Here is a 17,478-nt window from a genome sequence, read left to right on the forward strand (position 1 = left end):
AGCGTGTCCCAATATGTCCAGAATGTTCTAGAAAGGAGATGAACCAGATCGAGCCTTCTAGAACTAGAATGAATACGGTAACGTTCCTTGACTAGACGTTTGTTGTTTTACTCATCGTACTCAACGCGAACCTGCCTTTGATTTGCCGAGCTTTCCTCGATTAACTACGCTGAACCAATCATACACCAGTGCGCATAAAGCCAGAAATATTACTGAACTATATGGGTAAGCTCTGGGGTTGCCATGTATGCATGCCGGAGCTTAGAGTAACACACAGTTTGGTTATCAATCAACTTTATAAACACTTTTTTTATATTGATCAATTATCTAATACACAGATCTATATTTAACAAACAATAGAAAACATCCTAAAGGAAACTGCCACAAAACATTTTTTGATCTCAGGTCATAGCTTTCCTTCAACATTATCTGGCAACCTAGCTCCATATTGTGCAGGGGCGGTGCTCTCGTCTCACAGTAGTTTCTGGAACCTCATGGTTATACCATGGAGAAAGTGAGTAACAACTGTCATCAATATTCCGGTCAAAAACTGTATTTCTTCTGCAATATTTACAGTATTGTTGCACCGTTTGTCCTATTTGAAGATTGATAGCTAGCTAGCAATCTAGTTCAAATTTTCTATCTCGTTTTACTCAATGCGGACTTCATTGTTACTAGCTCGCCATGTAACGGTAGCTAGTTGGCTGGCAAACTAGCTAACCGGTAATGTTAGCGTATTAGCTATCTAGCTAACCTGTAATGTTAGCACATTAGCTAAGAAAATAGCTTTCAATTGTAGTTGGCTAATTTAGCCGGCAAATATGTTTGGTCCAGAACCGTGTGTATTAGTAGCCAGCCGATTAGCTAGCTAACTACCGGTAGTTAACTAATCAGCTATTATAGCTAGCTAGTTACCTAGCTAATATTACATACGCATGGTCTGTCGATCATCAGAAAAAAAACAAAGTGCAGGCACGAATGACTTCATGCTGTGAAATGGCTAACATTGCTCCTAGTTAACTTTTTCACGTTTACTAACATGGCTATGTAGCTAGCTTTTCCAATTAGCTAGCAAGCGTACTAGTTAGTTATCTGACTAACTACTAAGTTAGAGGACATGGCTGGCAAGTTAAGTTAAGCGTTGGGCAGGACTACAAGTCAGTCAGCAATGAAACTTGCTAGCTATCATAAAGCAGTAGCTAGTTCAACTCAGTAAACCACCTTGAAAATCTTAGTGGTTCAGCTAGCAGTCTATATCTGTTTAGCTGAAACATGGCTAGGTTCTGCAATATGTAATGGCCTCATAGCATGTAGGTGTCTAGGCTTGTTTGGTTTAACCTGACTGCTGGCTCCTAACGTTAGACCAAGGCTGCTTTAGGAATCAGATTGATGTTTATAGAGCTCAAATTGGCCAAATCAAGATGGCAGTATTTCTTTACTTGTCAGTTTAGTAGAAAATCAGTATCATGAAAAATCAATATATTTAAACAGATTTGATTACAGTGAATTCATTCAGGTCCCTCTTTCCCCTCAGGTGTCACAGTTGAAGGATCAGGGCAACAAGGCACTGAGTGCCGGGAAGATCGATGAGGCCATACGCTGCTACACAGAAGCATTGGCCCTCGATCCCTCAAACCATGTCCTTTTTAGTAACCGTTCGGCTGCCCATGCCAAGAAGGGCAACTACGAGGGTGCTCTGGAGGACGCCTGTCAGACCATCAAGATTAAACCTGACTGGGGAAAGGTGAGATGATGTCACAGCGCAGTTGTCCAGAGAGGGTGGCTTATATTTGCACTAGCTATTGTCAAAAGTGACAAGCCTCATCACCATAATTTGTGCTTGCACAGGGCTACTCAAGGAAAGCGGCAGCCCAGGAGTTCCTTGGACGGTTTGAGGATGCAAAATTGACGTACCAAGAGGGATTCAGACAGGAGCCTACTAATCAGCAGCTCAAGGAGGGGCTGCAGAACATAGAAGCCCGGCTAGCAGGTAGAAATATTTGAACCTGTCACACTTTCACTTACATTATAAACACAACAATGGGATTTTGTTTGCTCATCATGCTTTGTTTTCCCTGTGTTGTGAATTTCACCTCTTGCCTACCAGAAAAAAAGATGATGAACCCCTTCTCCATGCCTAACATGTTTGAGAAGCTGGAGAGTGACTCTCGAACCCATGCCCTGATGAAAGATCCAGAGTACAGAGCGCTTTTGGAGCAGCTCAGGGACAAACCGTCTATGCTTGGCTCGTGAGTATGTTTCCGTGGACGCCATTTGTCTTGTTGCACCTTACCTGTACATTTAGAAATATACTGCATTCTTTCATGCTTTCATTTTTCAGTCCCCTTTCAAATGCAAAATGAATTCAACACCAAGATCATCTTGTCTGACTGTAGTAATAAGTACCAGAACACAACATTCCTTTGTAGCGCCTGTGAATTTCCTGTGATCTAATTCAAGTACACTATGTCTGTCCTACCTGTAGGAAGCTCCAGGACCCTAGAGTAATGACCACCCTGTCAGTCTTGCTGGGGTTAGACTTGGCTGGCATGGATGAAGAGGAAGAGCCTACTCCTCCCCCACCTCCCAAACCCAAAGAGACTCAGCCACCCCCTCCGAAGGAGGAAGACTTACCTGAGAACAAGAGACAAGTAAATATATTGCATTATGAGTAATCTTATAGTCCTTCACAGTCTGGGACAATGGTAATTTGTGCATGCATCTCCTCTCAGCACCCACACCGATTTGTGGGATTTATTGCCCTCTCAGTACTGTCTTTAACAGCTTAAATGTCCATTGTGCTTCCATAGGCTCTAAAGGAGAAGGAGCTGGGCAATGAGGCGTACAAGAAGAAAGACTTTGCCACTGCACTGGAACATTATGAAGAAGCCCTCAAGCATGACCCAACCAACATGACATATCTTTCTAACCAAGCAGGTATAGAATCATCATTGTGTATACACAGAGACAGATAATATTGTGTAAAACAGAGTCTGGTGCTCTCTGTGTGGATAGGCCACTGGGAGTAAATGGATACTAGACTGCAATCTGGTCAGAGTGATGACACAGAAGCCCAGTAGTTTAATGATGAAACAGAGTATACATGTTTTTTTTTTTACCAGGTAAGTTGACTGAGAACACATTTTCATTTACAGCAACGACCTGGGGAATAGTTACAGGGGAGAGGAAGAATGAGCCAATTGTAAGCTGGGGATGATTAGGTGACCATGATGGGCAGCTTGGGAATTTATCCAGGACACCAGGGTTAACACCCCTACTCTTACAATAAGTGCCATGGGATCTTTAATGACCACAGAGAGTCAGGACACCTGTTTAACATCCCATCTGAAAGACAGCACCCTACACAGGGCAGTTTATTATTTTATTTTTTTTAGACCTGAGGAAAGAGTGCCTCCTACTGGCCCTCCAACACCACTTCCAGCAGCATCTGGTCTCCCATCTAGTGATTAACCAGGAACAACCCTGCTTAGCTTCAGAAGCAAGCCAGCAGTGGGATGCAGGGTGGTATGCTGCTGTAGTCTGTGTACAGAGGGAAACGGGATAAAAGAAATTGAAAATTACTATAATGTAAATCCAATAAACAATGTTACATTAGTCATGTCAGCAATTTCTATACCATAATTCCGCACGAGAATTAAGATTACAGTTACACCAACTGGTAGGCTAATCACATAATTGTACAAAATGGTAAGAGAACTGGTGAAGAAACTTACCCCTCTACATACACATTTATTGTATTTACATATAACAATAGCAACAGGAATATTATAAAAGTGAAACAATTTTTTATTTTATTATTATTATTTTTTTAACTTACATTTGGTCAAAAACAAATATCCCTGCAAATTAAAACATCTGATCTCCAAGAAAGCCAACGAACTGAGAAATGTTTTGTTTTTATGCTAACGAGTGGTTGCTATGGTGAATAATCCAATAATAATTGGTAGGACACATGAAAGGGGCTTCCGAGTGGTGCAGTGGTCTAAGACACTGCATTTCAATACTAGAGGCGTTACTACAGACCCTGGTTCGATTCCAGGCTGTATCACAACCAGCTGTGATTGGGAGTCCCATAGGGCGGCGCACAATTGGCCCAGCGTCGTTAGGGTTTGGCCAGGGTAGGCCGTCATTGTAAATAAGAATTTGTTCTTAACTGACTTGCCTAGTTAAATAAAATAAAAAAAGGATCTCTAAAATGAAAAATACTGTTAGATCGATAAAATGTCCTTGTAGATCTAATTAAATTTAGAGGATTCTAAATTAATATCTAAGGGGCTATTATACAGTGTGAATTCTAGGATCTCCCCAACTCAAGGTGCCTTGTTGGACTCCCATTTCATTTACAGTTGTCTTAAATATGCTAATAGGAGAGATTAATATTTAATGAGTTAAACATGTAGTTTTCCTTAATTTAACAAATTGTGAAATTGTATTTATCTCTGAAGTATGTATATGGAAAAAATAATGTCATATTTTATCCATGATAGAACTAATTGGCTTGATCAGAATCATATGCATTTAACTGAGTGAATATCTCTACCCCCTAATCCTGGGTACAATTTTCTATTTCCATACGATTAAGGGCAGATAAAGCAGCATAGCATTTTACCAATTTGTGTGGGTCCTCAGCAAGTCATTTTACAGAATAGATTTGTCCTGCTTTTAAGAATAATTATTGTCAAAATGATCCATGGAGGTCTCATGTCCCCAGGAAGAGGAGCTGCTACCATAGTATTTTATTAGATCCCCATAAACTACTGCTATCTCAGCTTACCATCATACAGACAATGTCATATGATTTTTATGTGTGTAGTTTTTATGATCTGTGATTGGATAATGAGGTGGTTTCTAAGGTGTCTGCATTTGTCCATTTTCCCATCCCAGCTGTGTTCTTTGAGAAGGCTGAGTATGAGATGTGCAGAGAGCTGTGTGACAAGGCCATCGAGGTGGGCAGAGAGAACCGGGAGGACTACAGACACATTGCCAAGTGAGTTCCTCGTCAATTCACTGAAAATAATTACACGTGAGTCACCCTCTAGGGTATAAACTGCTGGGAGTCTGAAGGGGACTGTTGCACACGGTGTGTCCATCAAGGGATGAGGAGAGATTAGGTCTCCTGAATAAGCAACCAATTAAATCCTTGTATTCACCATTGCCAGGTCACATTTCGGTAACGGTGGGCTCTGTTACAAACCGGGGAAATGAAATGTCAGTGCTTAAGTCATCTGTGCTTAATGTCTCTTTATCCCTATCCTCTCTCAGGGCCTTGGCTAGGGTTGGCAACTCGTACTTCAAGCAGGAGAAGTACAAAGAAGCAGTCCAGTTTTACAACAAGAGTCTGACAGAGCATCGCACCCCTGATGTACTTAAGAAGTGCCAGCAGGTACAGAGAGTGTTGACCCTATTGAATGAGGACTGTCAGGGTAGATTATGCTGGGTTCGATAACGACTCTTTAACCGTCCTGTCACTTTCACCATCCCTTCTATGTCTGCAGGCGGAGAAGGTATTGAAGGAGCAGGAAAAGCTGGCCTACATCAACCCAGAACAGGCCTTGGAAGAGAAGAACAAGGGCAACGAGTCCTTCCAGAAAGGTGTGTGTCTGTGAAATGGAGGATCTACAGCGGTTGAAAGTATTAATTATGTGTGATGCCTATTTGTACTCTTAGTGGTAAGGTTTCTCTAGTTGTCTGCATACCATTTTAGATTATGGTAGTGTTAGGATATCTGACATGCTGTGTTTATTCTCTGTTCTACAGGAGACTATCCTTCAGCCATGAGACATTACTCTGAGGCCATCAAGAGGAACCCCAATGACGCCAAGCTGTTCAGCAACAGAGCTGCCTGCTACACGAAGCTGCTGGAGTTCCAGCTTGCCCTAAAGGTACAGCACACCTGACTACTGTGGTGCCATGCATGTACATGAGCTTTATCCTCATTACTAACTAATACATTGGATATCTGTCACGAGAATTGTCAATCCCAATGATGATAACTAAACAATGATTTAAGCTTTGACCAATCCCCGAGGTTTGTAAGACCCTGGGTTTAATAATAATTAGGCAAAGACTCAGATTCTGCAAAAGGTTTGTTGTTCTTTATTCAGAGAACGTTCTAAAGTCAACCAAAATGTGAGCAGTCTTTATAACCCCCCCATATATACATACAGAAACAGTAGGTGGGCTGTATCTTTTTCCACAGTTCACATTCCTCGTTTATCACTATTCTACCAAGCTGGCAGTTCCATGCCGTTGCTTTCCTCCCTAGATTAGAGGGGCCTTGACAGGGCCTCTTTCCTGTTGTAAGTTTTTCAGAGTTCCTACCAGGTCAGGTCATGTAAGTTCAATTGTCCTCTGTTTTCTCAGTCACACATTTCTCACCCTTACATTATTGGATTATAGTCTAATTAGTCTAATACATTTCACATAGTCTAATTACGTTTCAGGGTGGAATTCTTTAGTCATTACTTTAAACATATAAATTCCCTTATCAATATCATCAAGTGTTTATCAGTCAAAGGACTAGGACTGATATTTTTTCTCTCTTTTAGGATTGCGAGGACTGTATCAAACTTGATCCTACCTTCAGTACGTATTGAACTTTAAAACCTTTTTACTTTAAAATTGAAATGGTCAGTCCACCATTTAATTGATTTAGCACATACAGGCTTCCTAGCTTTTCTAATAGCAGCCATGTTTACTTTTTGCTCCTACTTGATTTTGGTCATCAGAAGACTGAAGATAAATTGCATCTTGAAAACTGTATCAAACCTTTGCCCTTTAAAAGCATAGACTTCATCTAACTTCTCTCCACAGTAAAGGGGTACACGCGCAAAGCAGCTGCTTTGGAGGCCATGAAAGATTTCTCTAAAGCGATGGTTGCCTACGAGAAGGCTCTGGAGCTTGACTCTACTTCCAAGGTACAGTATGACAGATTTACATTGGTGCACTAGCAGGGTCTCCTTTACCAACCAACTCTAAAAGAAACTGAAAGTGAAGTTTATTTTGTATGCTATGCGGTTTCTATTAAATATTAAGCCATGGCTTATGGTTCTTCTACCTTGTTTTGTTGGTGTCATTGAGCGGACTGAGGCTAACAGTTAAACCATCTCTGTTCCGAGTGCAGGAGGCCACAGAGGGAATCCAGCGCTGCATGATGAGCCAGCACGTGAGGAATGACGACAGTCCAGAGGACGTGAAGAGGAGGGCCATGGCTGACCCGGAGGTGCAGCAGATCATGAGTGACCCAGCCATGCGCATGATCCTAGAGCAGATGCAGAAGGACCCACAGGCACTCAGCGAGTAAGCAGGCCAGCTCTGCAGCTACACATTTTACACACTCACTAGCTACATCGTATACAACACATGCACCATAATCACACACTGTAATTGGCCAAATGAGCTTGAAATTGGGTTAATTGGTTCTCTCTTTCTCCCTGGACCATTTTAGTCACCTTAAGAATCCAGGCATTGCTCAGAAGATCCAGAAACTGATAGATGTGGGACTGATAGCCATCCGGTGATGAGTGAGGAGAACAGGGCCAGAACCCATGAAGAACCAACCGCAAGACCACAGAGGATCAAGATGCCATTCCCTTAAGATATAACCCCCCCCTCTCCCTTACACCCTCAAAATTATACTGTATGCCATCTCGCCCAAACTTCAACCAACAAAGGGTTTCATTTTCTTTGTCCATTTTTACGGCCTTAATGAAATTGTACTTAGTGTCTTCCTCATCACAGAACTCTCTGAAACAAATAATTTGATTGGGCAAACTTATCAAACACCTATTACTGGAGCAGCAGACCAGGCTAGAGCTTTGGTTGGCACAATGACACTGCATTCATATCAGTGCTGCAGCTTATAACAAAACAATTAAAGTTCTATTTGTCTGTTGGGTGTTGAGCCATGACGTCAAGGTGCAATATGACTGCTTCATTTTTCACTTCCTTTGTTTATTTTAAGACTGCTGAGATCAGATGCCAGTCAATATCTGTGTAGGGCGCCTGACTAAGATTTTTCTTTTTCTGGACAGGATATCTTTCATAAATTCAGGTCAATGTAGTTGTGTTACTGGTGTACAGGCTTACGAGCTCACAATACTGTGCTTTCCAGATATTTAGAAATGAATGTTGTGCAGTCATGGAAGTACTGATCTTGGGATCAGCATTGGATTACAGCTGTGGAAGTTAAATGGTGATTTAACTTTTTTGAATATCTTCTCTCGTCATTAAACCCTTTTGACTAGTAATACAGAGCAGAGAGAAGTATCTCTAGTTGGCGCTTGTATTAAAGCTCTTCTGCTTCACATGGCGCACAAAAATCTGCCAGCCAACAACTGCAGGATATTGTTTCTTAAGACCTCCAATGTCATACTCAAGGATGTTTTGTTTGTCGGGTTCTTACAGTAATGTGGGAGGGTTGTGTTAAAATATATGTACTGTTCCCTTCAAGCTTCCTTTATAATTTCTTTTCTCCCATTTCACCATAGCCTTGCTATGCTAGAGTTCTTCAGGACTCTGGGTGCCTGTAGAATAGACATGGCAGATTTGAGTCTGATTACACAACCAGTCCACACATGCTGTATGTCAAAGACAAATCCCCAGAAGTGTAATGTACAAGTGAAATTAATCCTGTTCTGCAAAATATATCTGAATGTATTTTTAAGTTCATTTGTGTCTGTGGTTATGTCCTTAGTCTTCTCCAACTTGGAAACCCCTCAAAGCATGTTCAGATTGTGCTAATCTGCATGGATTTGCAGATTGCTTAATTTAAAAAAAAAGTCCCACTTTTTAAACTGAACAAAAATGTAAAAGATTGGACTAAGTTACAGTTCATGTAAGGAAATCAATCAATTTAAACAAATTCATTAGGCCCTAATCTATGGATTTCACGACTGGGCGGGGGTATAGGCTCAGCCAATAAGAATTTGTTTTTCCCCACAAAAGGCCTTTTATTACAGACAGAATTACACCTCAGTTTCATCAGCTGTACGGGTGGCTAGTTTCAGATGATCCTGCAGGTGAAGAGGGCGGATGTGGACGTCCTGGGCTGGAGTGGTTACACGTGGTCTGAGGTCATGAGACCGTTTGGATGTACTGCCAAATTCTCTAAAACGACATTGGAGGCTGCTTATGATAGAGAAATTAACATTAAATTCTCTGCCAACAGCCGTGGTGGACATTCTTGCAGTCAGCATGCCAATTGCACGCTCCCTCAACTTGAGACATCTGTGGTGTTGTGTGACAACTGCAAGTTTTAGATTGGCCTTTTATTGACCCCAGCACAAGGGGCACCTGTGTAATTATCATGCTGTTTAATCAGCTTCTTCATATGCCACACCTGTCAGGTGGATGTATTATCTTGGCTAAGGAGAAAGGTTCACTAACAGGGACTGAAACAAATGTGTGCACAAAATCTGAGAGAAATAAGATTTTAGTTAATATGGAAAATGTCCAGGATCTTTTATTTCAGCTCATGAAACATTACATATGTTTATATTTTTGTTCAGTATGAATGTAGGAGAAGTATTTATCCAATGCCCTGAAAACAAACCTTGACCTTATGACAAGACTTGCCATTTTTATGAATCTTGATCTATTTTGATCTTAGTCTCATGATTTGCCTCTAATTATCCACTAGAGGGCATTACTCATCAAGCCCTCAGGAGTGTCTCAAATTCACCCTACCTACCCGTTCATAAACTAGCCAAGTTCTCATCGTGATATAAAAAATGGTAGCAAACATATTTTAGATGGCAACTAATCAAGTTATTATAACTATCCAAATGCCAGTATGTGTTTACTAGTTGATTTTATTTGTATAGCCTATGCAAAACGATTGTCTCCCATGTTTGTCAAAACAATAGTTTCTCAGAAACAATATCTGATGATAAACTCCCCCTTAAAGAAAAATGGCATGTAAAAGCGGAACAGTTATTGCTCTCTTGACATTTGCTCACACACAGGATGAGACCGCAGTAACTAAGACGTTGTGAGAGAGACAGGAGGAAGTAAAAGGCAGATTTCACAAGCTGCAAAGAAAGGCAGAGGCAAAGGGCACCTGTTGTTTGACTCTGAAGAAAATTAGTTTGGGACTACAACTAGGTAAGGGAACAACAATGTCCTGTCCTGTCAGGGCAGAGAGTAGACATATGCTATATGAAAAAGAAGACAGACAGGATGATGTTGAGGAACAGACTGAATAGTTCATTACTGATGTAACATTTTATTATGCCTATGATAGTCTAAAAGTAAAGAAAGGACAGATAAAAGATTGGATAGGAGTATGGCTGTTATTAAACAGATGATTGAGAAAGGGGTCATTCATTTACAGGAAGTAATACGGTTTTGGTTTCCTATCTGATAATTACAACATAATGAGGTTTATGCTGGTGGAGTACTTCATTTCAATATATTTTAATGTGGGGGTTTGCTAAGAGGGTCACGTGCAGCACAGACAAGATTTTTCCTGTAGTTTGATTCACTATTAGCTGATTTCACAATTTCTTGTCTGTCTAATAACCATGTTCAGTGTTTATCAATGTTCAATGTTCAGTATTTCACTTGCAATGAGAAAACAATGAGAAAACAATCATTTTTGCTTTAACTGAAAAGTATTTTAATAATGGGTGTTTCTATCTTAAATGTGTTTATGCAGATGGATTTATTACCACTATAATACAGCACCTTAAAAATGAGAGTTGATCGTTAGTTCAATGATGTAGCATCAGCTATCACAACACCTGATAATTGAGTGATAATTGTTCACTGTGCTGATGAGTGCTATATTTTCCCTCCCTGTAAGTATGGCTGCCTGGGATCTGTCTGTGACAGTGGAGGAGCTTGGCCCAGAGGCCCCACCCCTCAAAGTTAGCGTGACCTCAGACCTGCACATTGGTGGCGTCATTCTCAAAATTGTGGAGAAGACACGTGAGTTCCCTACCAATGTACACTTCAACTTCCATTCATCTTAGTAGTATATTAAAGATAATAGTATATTTAAGCAACAAGGCCTGAAGGGGTGTGGTATATGGCCAATATACCACAGCTAAGGGCTGTTACGCATGACGCAAGTGCCTGGACACAGCGCTGAGCCGTGGTATATTGGCCATATATCCCAAACCCCTGAGGTGCCTTATTGCTATTATAAACTGGTTACCAACGTAATTAGAGCAGTAAAAATAAATATTTTGTCATACCCGTAGTACACGGTCTGATATACCATGGCTGTCAGCCAATCAGCATTCAGGGCTCGAACCACAAAGTTTATAATTTCAGATTGCATATGAACATCTATTTCATATACAACCGTGGGGTGTAGAGTATTAAGTTATTATTCATTCATACTCCACAACATCTGTAAGTCAGACAAAACAACATTCAAAATATCTATGCAAATGAAAACAACAGACTGTACTGTATTTGGCTGAGAGTCAAATATGATCACCACCAGGCACCATAGATGTGTTTATATACATCATCGCCAGACACCTCTCTGTCCACTCCAGAGATAAAGAAGGATTGGTCAGACCATGCCCTGTGGTGGGAGCAGAAGCAGCAGTGGCTGCTCCGACCATCCTGGACCCTTGAGAAGTATGAGATCCATGCCGACGCTCGCCTGAGCCTCACCCCCCAGCACAAGCCTCTGAGACTGGGCCTACCCAACGGGACCACCCTGAGGCTTCAGGCCTGCTTCTCTCGTCCAGTCTTCCAAACGGTCATGGGGGTCTGTCATCTGCTGAGTAAGTAAATATATGAAGAAGAGTTCCCACCTAAATAAAGTAAGAGATTCTTCTTATTGTTGCAGATGTTAATCCGTATCCCCTTTCACTGCTTCCCTCTGGTCATCCTCAGACCTGCGTCACCCAGAGGAGCTGTCGTTGTTACGGCCAATGGAGGTGAAGAAAAAGAAAAAAGACAAGGAGGCAGAAGAGGAAGTAGTATACGATCTAACAGGCCTTCGGACCTCATCAGGTAGGTCCAGTCGAATTGGTGGTACACTTTACATTTCTAAATGGCTGTGTAACATTCCGTACAGTATCTTTCACTGTACAGCACATACCAAATACTGTGTAACATATCCTAACTGCATGTGTAATAACGACAGGTTCAGCTCACACCCTGTCCAATGGCATGCCTATGCACTTTGCTGACTCACTGCAGACTGAGGCTGTGTATAAGATGTTGTCTGTCAGCCTACCTGCACCTGCTCCTGAGACTATCACCAAAATGCCCCGTACCACTAGCCTTGTGGACAAGGCACAAGTTCACAGCAGGTGCGTGTCTTGTTTATGTGTGCACAGCACACATAGATATGTTTATGTAGGTTACCCTGTGCGACAGAGGGTGTAATTAAATCTGTGTTTTCTTATTTTCTTTAGATGGCTGGATTCGTCTCGTTCTCTGCTCCAACAGGGAGTGCAGGAGCATGACAGGCTGCTGCTACGCTTCAAATACTACTGCTTCCATGACCTGGATCCCAAGGTAGGCCTGCACCACGCTTTCTGAGGGGCTATCGATTATTTCCTTTGTTTACCTCATGGTGGCCATGAATTTGGCTGTGTGTAATCTGTCACTTTATCTACCTTGTCTCCGTCTCCAGTATGATGCGGTCCGTCTGACCCAGCTGTATGAGCAGGCTCGCTGGGCCATCTTGCTGGAGGATGTTGACTGCACAGAGGAAGAGATGATGCTCTTTGCTGCCCTTCAGGTAAACAACGACTGATTGAAATGTCACCAAAGGTTTTTCCCTCTCTGTGACATATTGCTTTCCTTCTCTTTCACAATGTTATACGTTTGTGTATGTGCTTTGTGTGTGTACACTATCCTCAGTACCACATTGGTAAGGTGTCTCTGTCAGAGCCCCAGCCGATGACATCATGTCCTGCCATGGATGATCTTGACTCTGCCCTTCAGTGTTTGGAGGTGAAGATGGAAGCGGAGGAGAGCATCACTGCGGACATGCTGGTTAGTTCCTCTGAGTCGGAAAAGGCTATACGGACACTCCTGACCTGCAAACCAATTTTTTGTCTCAGAATTGGTTAAAATTAGGTTAGGGTTAAGGTTAAGGGTTTGGTTAAGGTTCGGGTTAAAGGAAAATTCCACTCAAAAAGTATCTTTTGGGATTTGTTTCATTAGTCCATTGTTGATATAGTCCCAAAATGTTTTGCATGTCAACAATCAAGTTTTCAAGATATATAACTTTCAAAATGCAGAAATACAGCGGTACGATGCATTTAGCCGGTATGATGCATTTAGCCGGTATGATGCATTTAGCATCATATTGCATCATATGATGCAAAATGCATCATACCGGCTGTATTTCAGTATTTTTAAAGTGATATATCTTGAAAACTTGATTGCTGACATGCAAAACACTATACTGTAACGGTCTGTAGCTGTGGCTATAGCTGATTTGTAAGACAGCAGGAAAGAAGTTGAATTGCAACTGCACATGAAAACACAAAATAGACACGTGATTTTATCTCTACACAGGAAACAATGACGGTAGCACCAGAGCTGCAGGACTACTTGAAAATCTTCAGGTAAGATGGGTTGACAATGTACATCATTGCTGGCTGGCTGAATGCCCTCTGATTTCAGATCCATCTTTCTGCCGGTGACAACCTTTTCCTGCCGTGGATTTTAGATTGGATATCGATCACGCAAGATATATGAGACTTTCGGATAGTCTTGAGGAGTTTCTATGAGACAGACACATACTCACCCACACACTCCCAAGCAAACACACACTCCGATGCAGCCACAGTTATATTGACATGCACACTCACACAGACATTCAACTGCATACTCTTTCCAATGTTGCAGAAAAACGTTACCATTTTAGTAGTACTTTGTTTTATCTCCCTTTCTCCGACCTAGACCAAAAAGACTGACACTAAAGGGCTATAAACAGTTCTGGTTCGCATTCAACAACACGTCCATCTCCTACTACAAGAGTAAAGAGGAGAGCCTCAAGGAACCCATTCAGCAGATGAACCTCAAAGGTAAAATGCACTGACATATGCTGTTGGGAAACTGCACACCTAGCTACATGCACATACACTCAGCCCACATTTTCACATACGACCACAACCACACAAGCTGATACCACTGCAAAGATGTGTACATACAGCATCCATTCTAGTACATAGAGCTTCAGAAATGACATTCGACACAAGATTTCACTTCTGGGTCAATCAATATTATTCTAGATATAATGAATCGGTGATGACTTCAATAAGCCAAGTGAGTCTAACCTGGCCACTTAAGACACTGCTGTGCTCCCCAGGCTGTGAGGTGGCCCCAGACGTTAGTGTGGCTGGTCAGAAGTTCTGCATCAGACTGCTGATCCCTGGGGCTGAGGGCATGAATGAAGTCTACCTACGCTGTGAGAATGTAAGGAACTCAACTCTCAGCTCACTCTGTTCAGAGAATTCTTCCCATGAATGAGAAGCTGTTCGTATCATCCTATGTAACCTTTTCCAAGGAATAGACTCAACTGCTACATATCAATGTATTAAGTCCTGCTATGTCATGCTCGGCTATGGTATATTTCCATCTTATGTCCATTAATCTCCTGTCACTAGGAGCTGCAGTATAGCAGGTGGATGGCAGCTTGCCGTTTAGCCTCCAAAGGGAAGACACTAGCAGACAGCTCTTTCTCTAGTGAGGTGCAGAATATCCAGTCCTTCCTGGCCATGCAGCGAACCAACCCTGGGGCCAATACTGCTCAGACTGATGACAGCATCAACACATACAGCCTTGTATCCCCACGCTACCACAAAAAGTACAAAGCCAAACAGGTAAGAGTCATGGCGATCTGGTGGAAACTCGCGTAATATTACAGAATGTATGATAATAGAAGCAACCATAACGTTCAAACTTGACTCCAGTGATTCTAACCATTCCTCTTCTGTCAGCTAACTCCGCGCATCCTGGAAGCCTATCAGAATGTGGCCCAGCTCCCTCTAACAGATGCCCTCCTCAGGTTTCTTCAAATCTGGCAGGGTCTACCTGACTTTGGGGTGTCTTATTTTGTGGTGAGGTGAGTACTTGTCCTTTTGTCAAATATTTCCCATCTATCCGCCTTGTCAGCATAGCACTAAATATTTTCTCACTTGAAATGACCCAAGTTCTACACATTTCCTGTATAATCACAGGTTTAAGGGATGCCGTAAAGATGAAGTCCTTGGGGTCACCAACAACCGTCTCATCCGCATTGACCTCAGCATAGGAGATGTGGTGAAGACATGGAGATACAACACCATGAGGCAGTGGAATGTCAACTGGGATATTCAACAGGTAAGACATCTCACTGTCTGCCTAATGTGTCTTCATCTGTATCTTACTAGGTCTGTCTACTGTATTGTATCAAATATGTACCATCTAATTATGACTTAAATGTTCATCTGAAGAAGACCTATAAATGGAATCGATTGTTAAAACTCTTTTCTTTATTCCAGATGGCCATTGAGTTCAATGGCAATGTGAACATTGCCTTCAGCTGTGTGACTGCAACCTGCAAGATTGTGCACGAGTACATTGGGGGCTACATCTTCATGGCCACACGCACCAAAGAGCAGGCCGAGGTGTTGAACCAGGAGCTCTTCTTCAAGCTGACTGGTGGTCATGAAGCCATCTAAACATCCATGAATATCTGTATCTCAGAATGCACCTCTTCGTGGTTTTACGGTACATGGACATGCAGTATTAGAACAGGTTGTCAGAGTGACCAAGACTTTCAATGGGAAAGTGGTCAGTTTGAACATGTTCTGCATAGGCTACCATTTCCACAACTCAGAATTGTATTGTTATTACTCGACCATACAATATGTTTTTCTGACGTTATAAAAGTCAATTTCGTTTTTAAATGTTTGTGTATTCTTGTATTGAAATGTATTCAATAGGCTACATCGATAATATTAAATGAATGGCAAGCAAAAAAATGGCTTATTATTTGCTCTGTTGTTGTGGTTGTTAAAAATAATAAGATGTAAAAGGTATAGATTTATCACCAAGGCATAAAGCCTGATGGAAGGATGGAGGCAGATTTTTGTGGCCGACGAGGGAAACTTTTTGCCAAACTGCAGATGGCTATATCGGTTTTGTTGTTGTTATTATTCCGATTTTTCAAGGGGTTGCTGCAGCACCCTCAGCACCCCTACTTCCTATGGCTATGAGGCAGGCCTACATTCACAGTCAGTCACAAAGGCTGTTTTAGGCTTATCTGACAGGAAACCACATAGGTCTCCTGCTACAGTGCATACTGCCTAAAGACCTAAAAGAAACTAAAGTATATGGCAGCTATAGTCTTCTGTAGTGCATTTCATATAGACTGTAGTAGAAGAACACTTTGGAAGAAGAGACCAACAGCTGCAGAATTTGTGTTTAGGACTGAATAATTCAGCTTTATTAGTTTCAATTTTTATTAGTCGTACATTGAGCTCCAAAGTATGTTTTATTGTTGTTTTGGCTCTGTACTCCCACACTTTGGATTTGAAATGATACAAGACGTTGAGGTTAAAGGGCAGACTGTCAGCTTTAAAATGAGGGTATGTTCATCCAAATCGGGTGGACCGTTTAAAAAATTTTGTACTTAGCCCCCCCCCATTTTAGTGGACTAAAAGTATTGGGACAAATTCCCTTATTTTTTATTTATTTCACCTTTATTTAACCAGGTAGGCTAGTTGAGAACAAGTTCTCATTTATATGTGTATTAAAGTAGTAAAAAGTTAAGTATTTGGTCCCATATTCATAACACACAATGACTACATCAAGCTTGTGACTACACATTTGTTAGATGCATTTGCTGTTTGTTTTGGTTGTTTCAGTTGATTTTGTCCCCAATAGAAATGAATGGTAAATAACGTATTGTGCCATTTTGGAGTCACTTTTATTGTAAATAAGAATAGAATATTGTTCTAAACACTTCTACATTAACGAAAAATCCTGAATGAATCATGAATAATGATGAGTGAGTTAAAATATCCTATCCCAAAGACATGACAGAATTTTTAGGGGTATGGTATTTGTGCATCTGTAATTTTTTCACTCATCATTATTCACGATTAATTCAGGATTATTCCTAATAATGGTAGCATCCACATTAATGTAGAACTGGCTGGCCTTCTAGGCAGAGCCATATCTCAGACTGGCCAATAAAAAGAAAAGATTAAGATGGGCAAAAGAACACAGACACTGGACAGAGGAACTCTGCCTAGAAGGCCAGCATCCCGGAGTCGCCTCTTCTCTGTTGACGTTGAAACTGGTGTTTTGCGGATACTATTTAATGAAGCTGCCAGTTGAGGACTTGTGAGGCGTCTGTTTCTCAAACTAGACACTCTAATGTACTTGTCCTCTTGCTCAGTTGTGATAATATCCGTCAGTTGTCATAGACGCTTGCTAAAAAACTTTAATGAGCAAGCCTTCCTTCATGAACTGGCCTCTGTAAAAAGG

At 41.4% G+C, this 17,478-nt stretch overlaps 2 protein-coding genes across 2 annotated transcripts; both read left to right on the top strand.

Annotated features, from left to right (window-relative positions):
* Window positions 1-412: 412 nt before the first annotated feature.
* LOC115204308 (stress-induced-phosphoprotein 1) lies at window positions 413-8,691 on the top strand. Its single transcript, XM_029769765.1, has 14 exons — window positions 413-514; window positions 1,535-1,744; window positions 1,849-1,990; window positions 2,108-2,249; window positions 2,486-2,651; window positions 2,811-2,937; window positions 4,906-5,008; window positions 5,284-5,404; window positions 5,517-5,613; window positions 5,779-5,903; window positions 6,570-6,606; window positions 6,835-6,938; window positions 7,145-7,320; window positions 7,469-8,691. Exons 1-14 carry the CDS (start codon window positions 506-508, stop codon window positions 7,539-7,541), a joined length of 1,632 nt encoding a protein of 543 aa, XP_029625625.1. The 5' UTR covers window positions 413-505; the 3' UTR covers window positions 7,542-8,691.
* Window positions 8,692-9,564: 873 nt separating this feature from the next.
* LOC115204309 (fermitin family homolog 3) lies at window positions 9,565-15,968 on the top strand. Its single transcript, XM_029769766.1, has 15 exons — window positions 9,565-10,125; window positions 10,826-10,950; window positions 11,529-11,762; window positions 11,875-11,994; window positions 12,128-12,296; window positions 12,402-12,504; window positions 12,623-12,730; window positions 12,853-12,987; window positions 13,516-13,565; window positions 13,903-14,027; window positions 14,312-14,418; window positions 14,610-14,825; window positions 14,943-15,067; window positions 15,183-15,324; window positions 15,486-15,968. Exons 2-15 carry the CDS (start codon window positions 10,827-10,829, stop codon window positions 15,663-15,665), a joined length of 1,938 nt encoding a protein of 645 aa, XP_029625626.1. The 5' UTR covers window positions 9,565-10,125; window position 10,826; the 3' UTR covers window positions 15,666-15,968.
* Window positions 15,969-17,478: the final 1,510 nt, after the last annotated feature.

This window comes from Salmo trutta, chromosome 12 (genome assembly GCF_901001165.1).
Source record: "Salmo trutta chromosome 12, fSalTru1.1, whole genome shotgun sequence".
NCBI lineage: Eukaryota > Metazoa > Chordata > Actinopteri > Salmoniformes > Salmonidae > Salmo > Salmo trutta.

Coding starts and splice junctions, on each gene's coding strand:
- LOC115204308 (XM_029769765.1), top strand. Junction 1,991..2,107: donor CATAGAAGCCCGGCTAGCAG/GTAGAAATATTT, acceptor CTTGCCTACCAG/AAAAAAAGATGATGAACCCC. Junction 2,938..4,905: donor ATATCTTTCTAACCAAGCAG/GTATAGAATCAT, acceptor TTCCCATCCCAG/CTGTGTTCTTTGAGAAGGCT.
- LOC115204309 (XM_029769766.1), top strand. CDS start 10,827: ATGGCTGCCTGGGATCTGTCTGTGACAGTGGAGGAGCTTGGCCCAGAG. Junction 12,731..12,852: donor TGCTCTTTGCTGCCCTTCAG/GTAAACAACGAC, acceptor CACTATCCTCAG/TACCACATTGGTAAGGTGTC. Junction 15,068..15,182: donor GTGTCTTATTTTGTGGTGAG/GTGAGTACTTGT, acceptor GTATAATCACAG/GTTTAAGGGATGCCGTAAAG.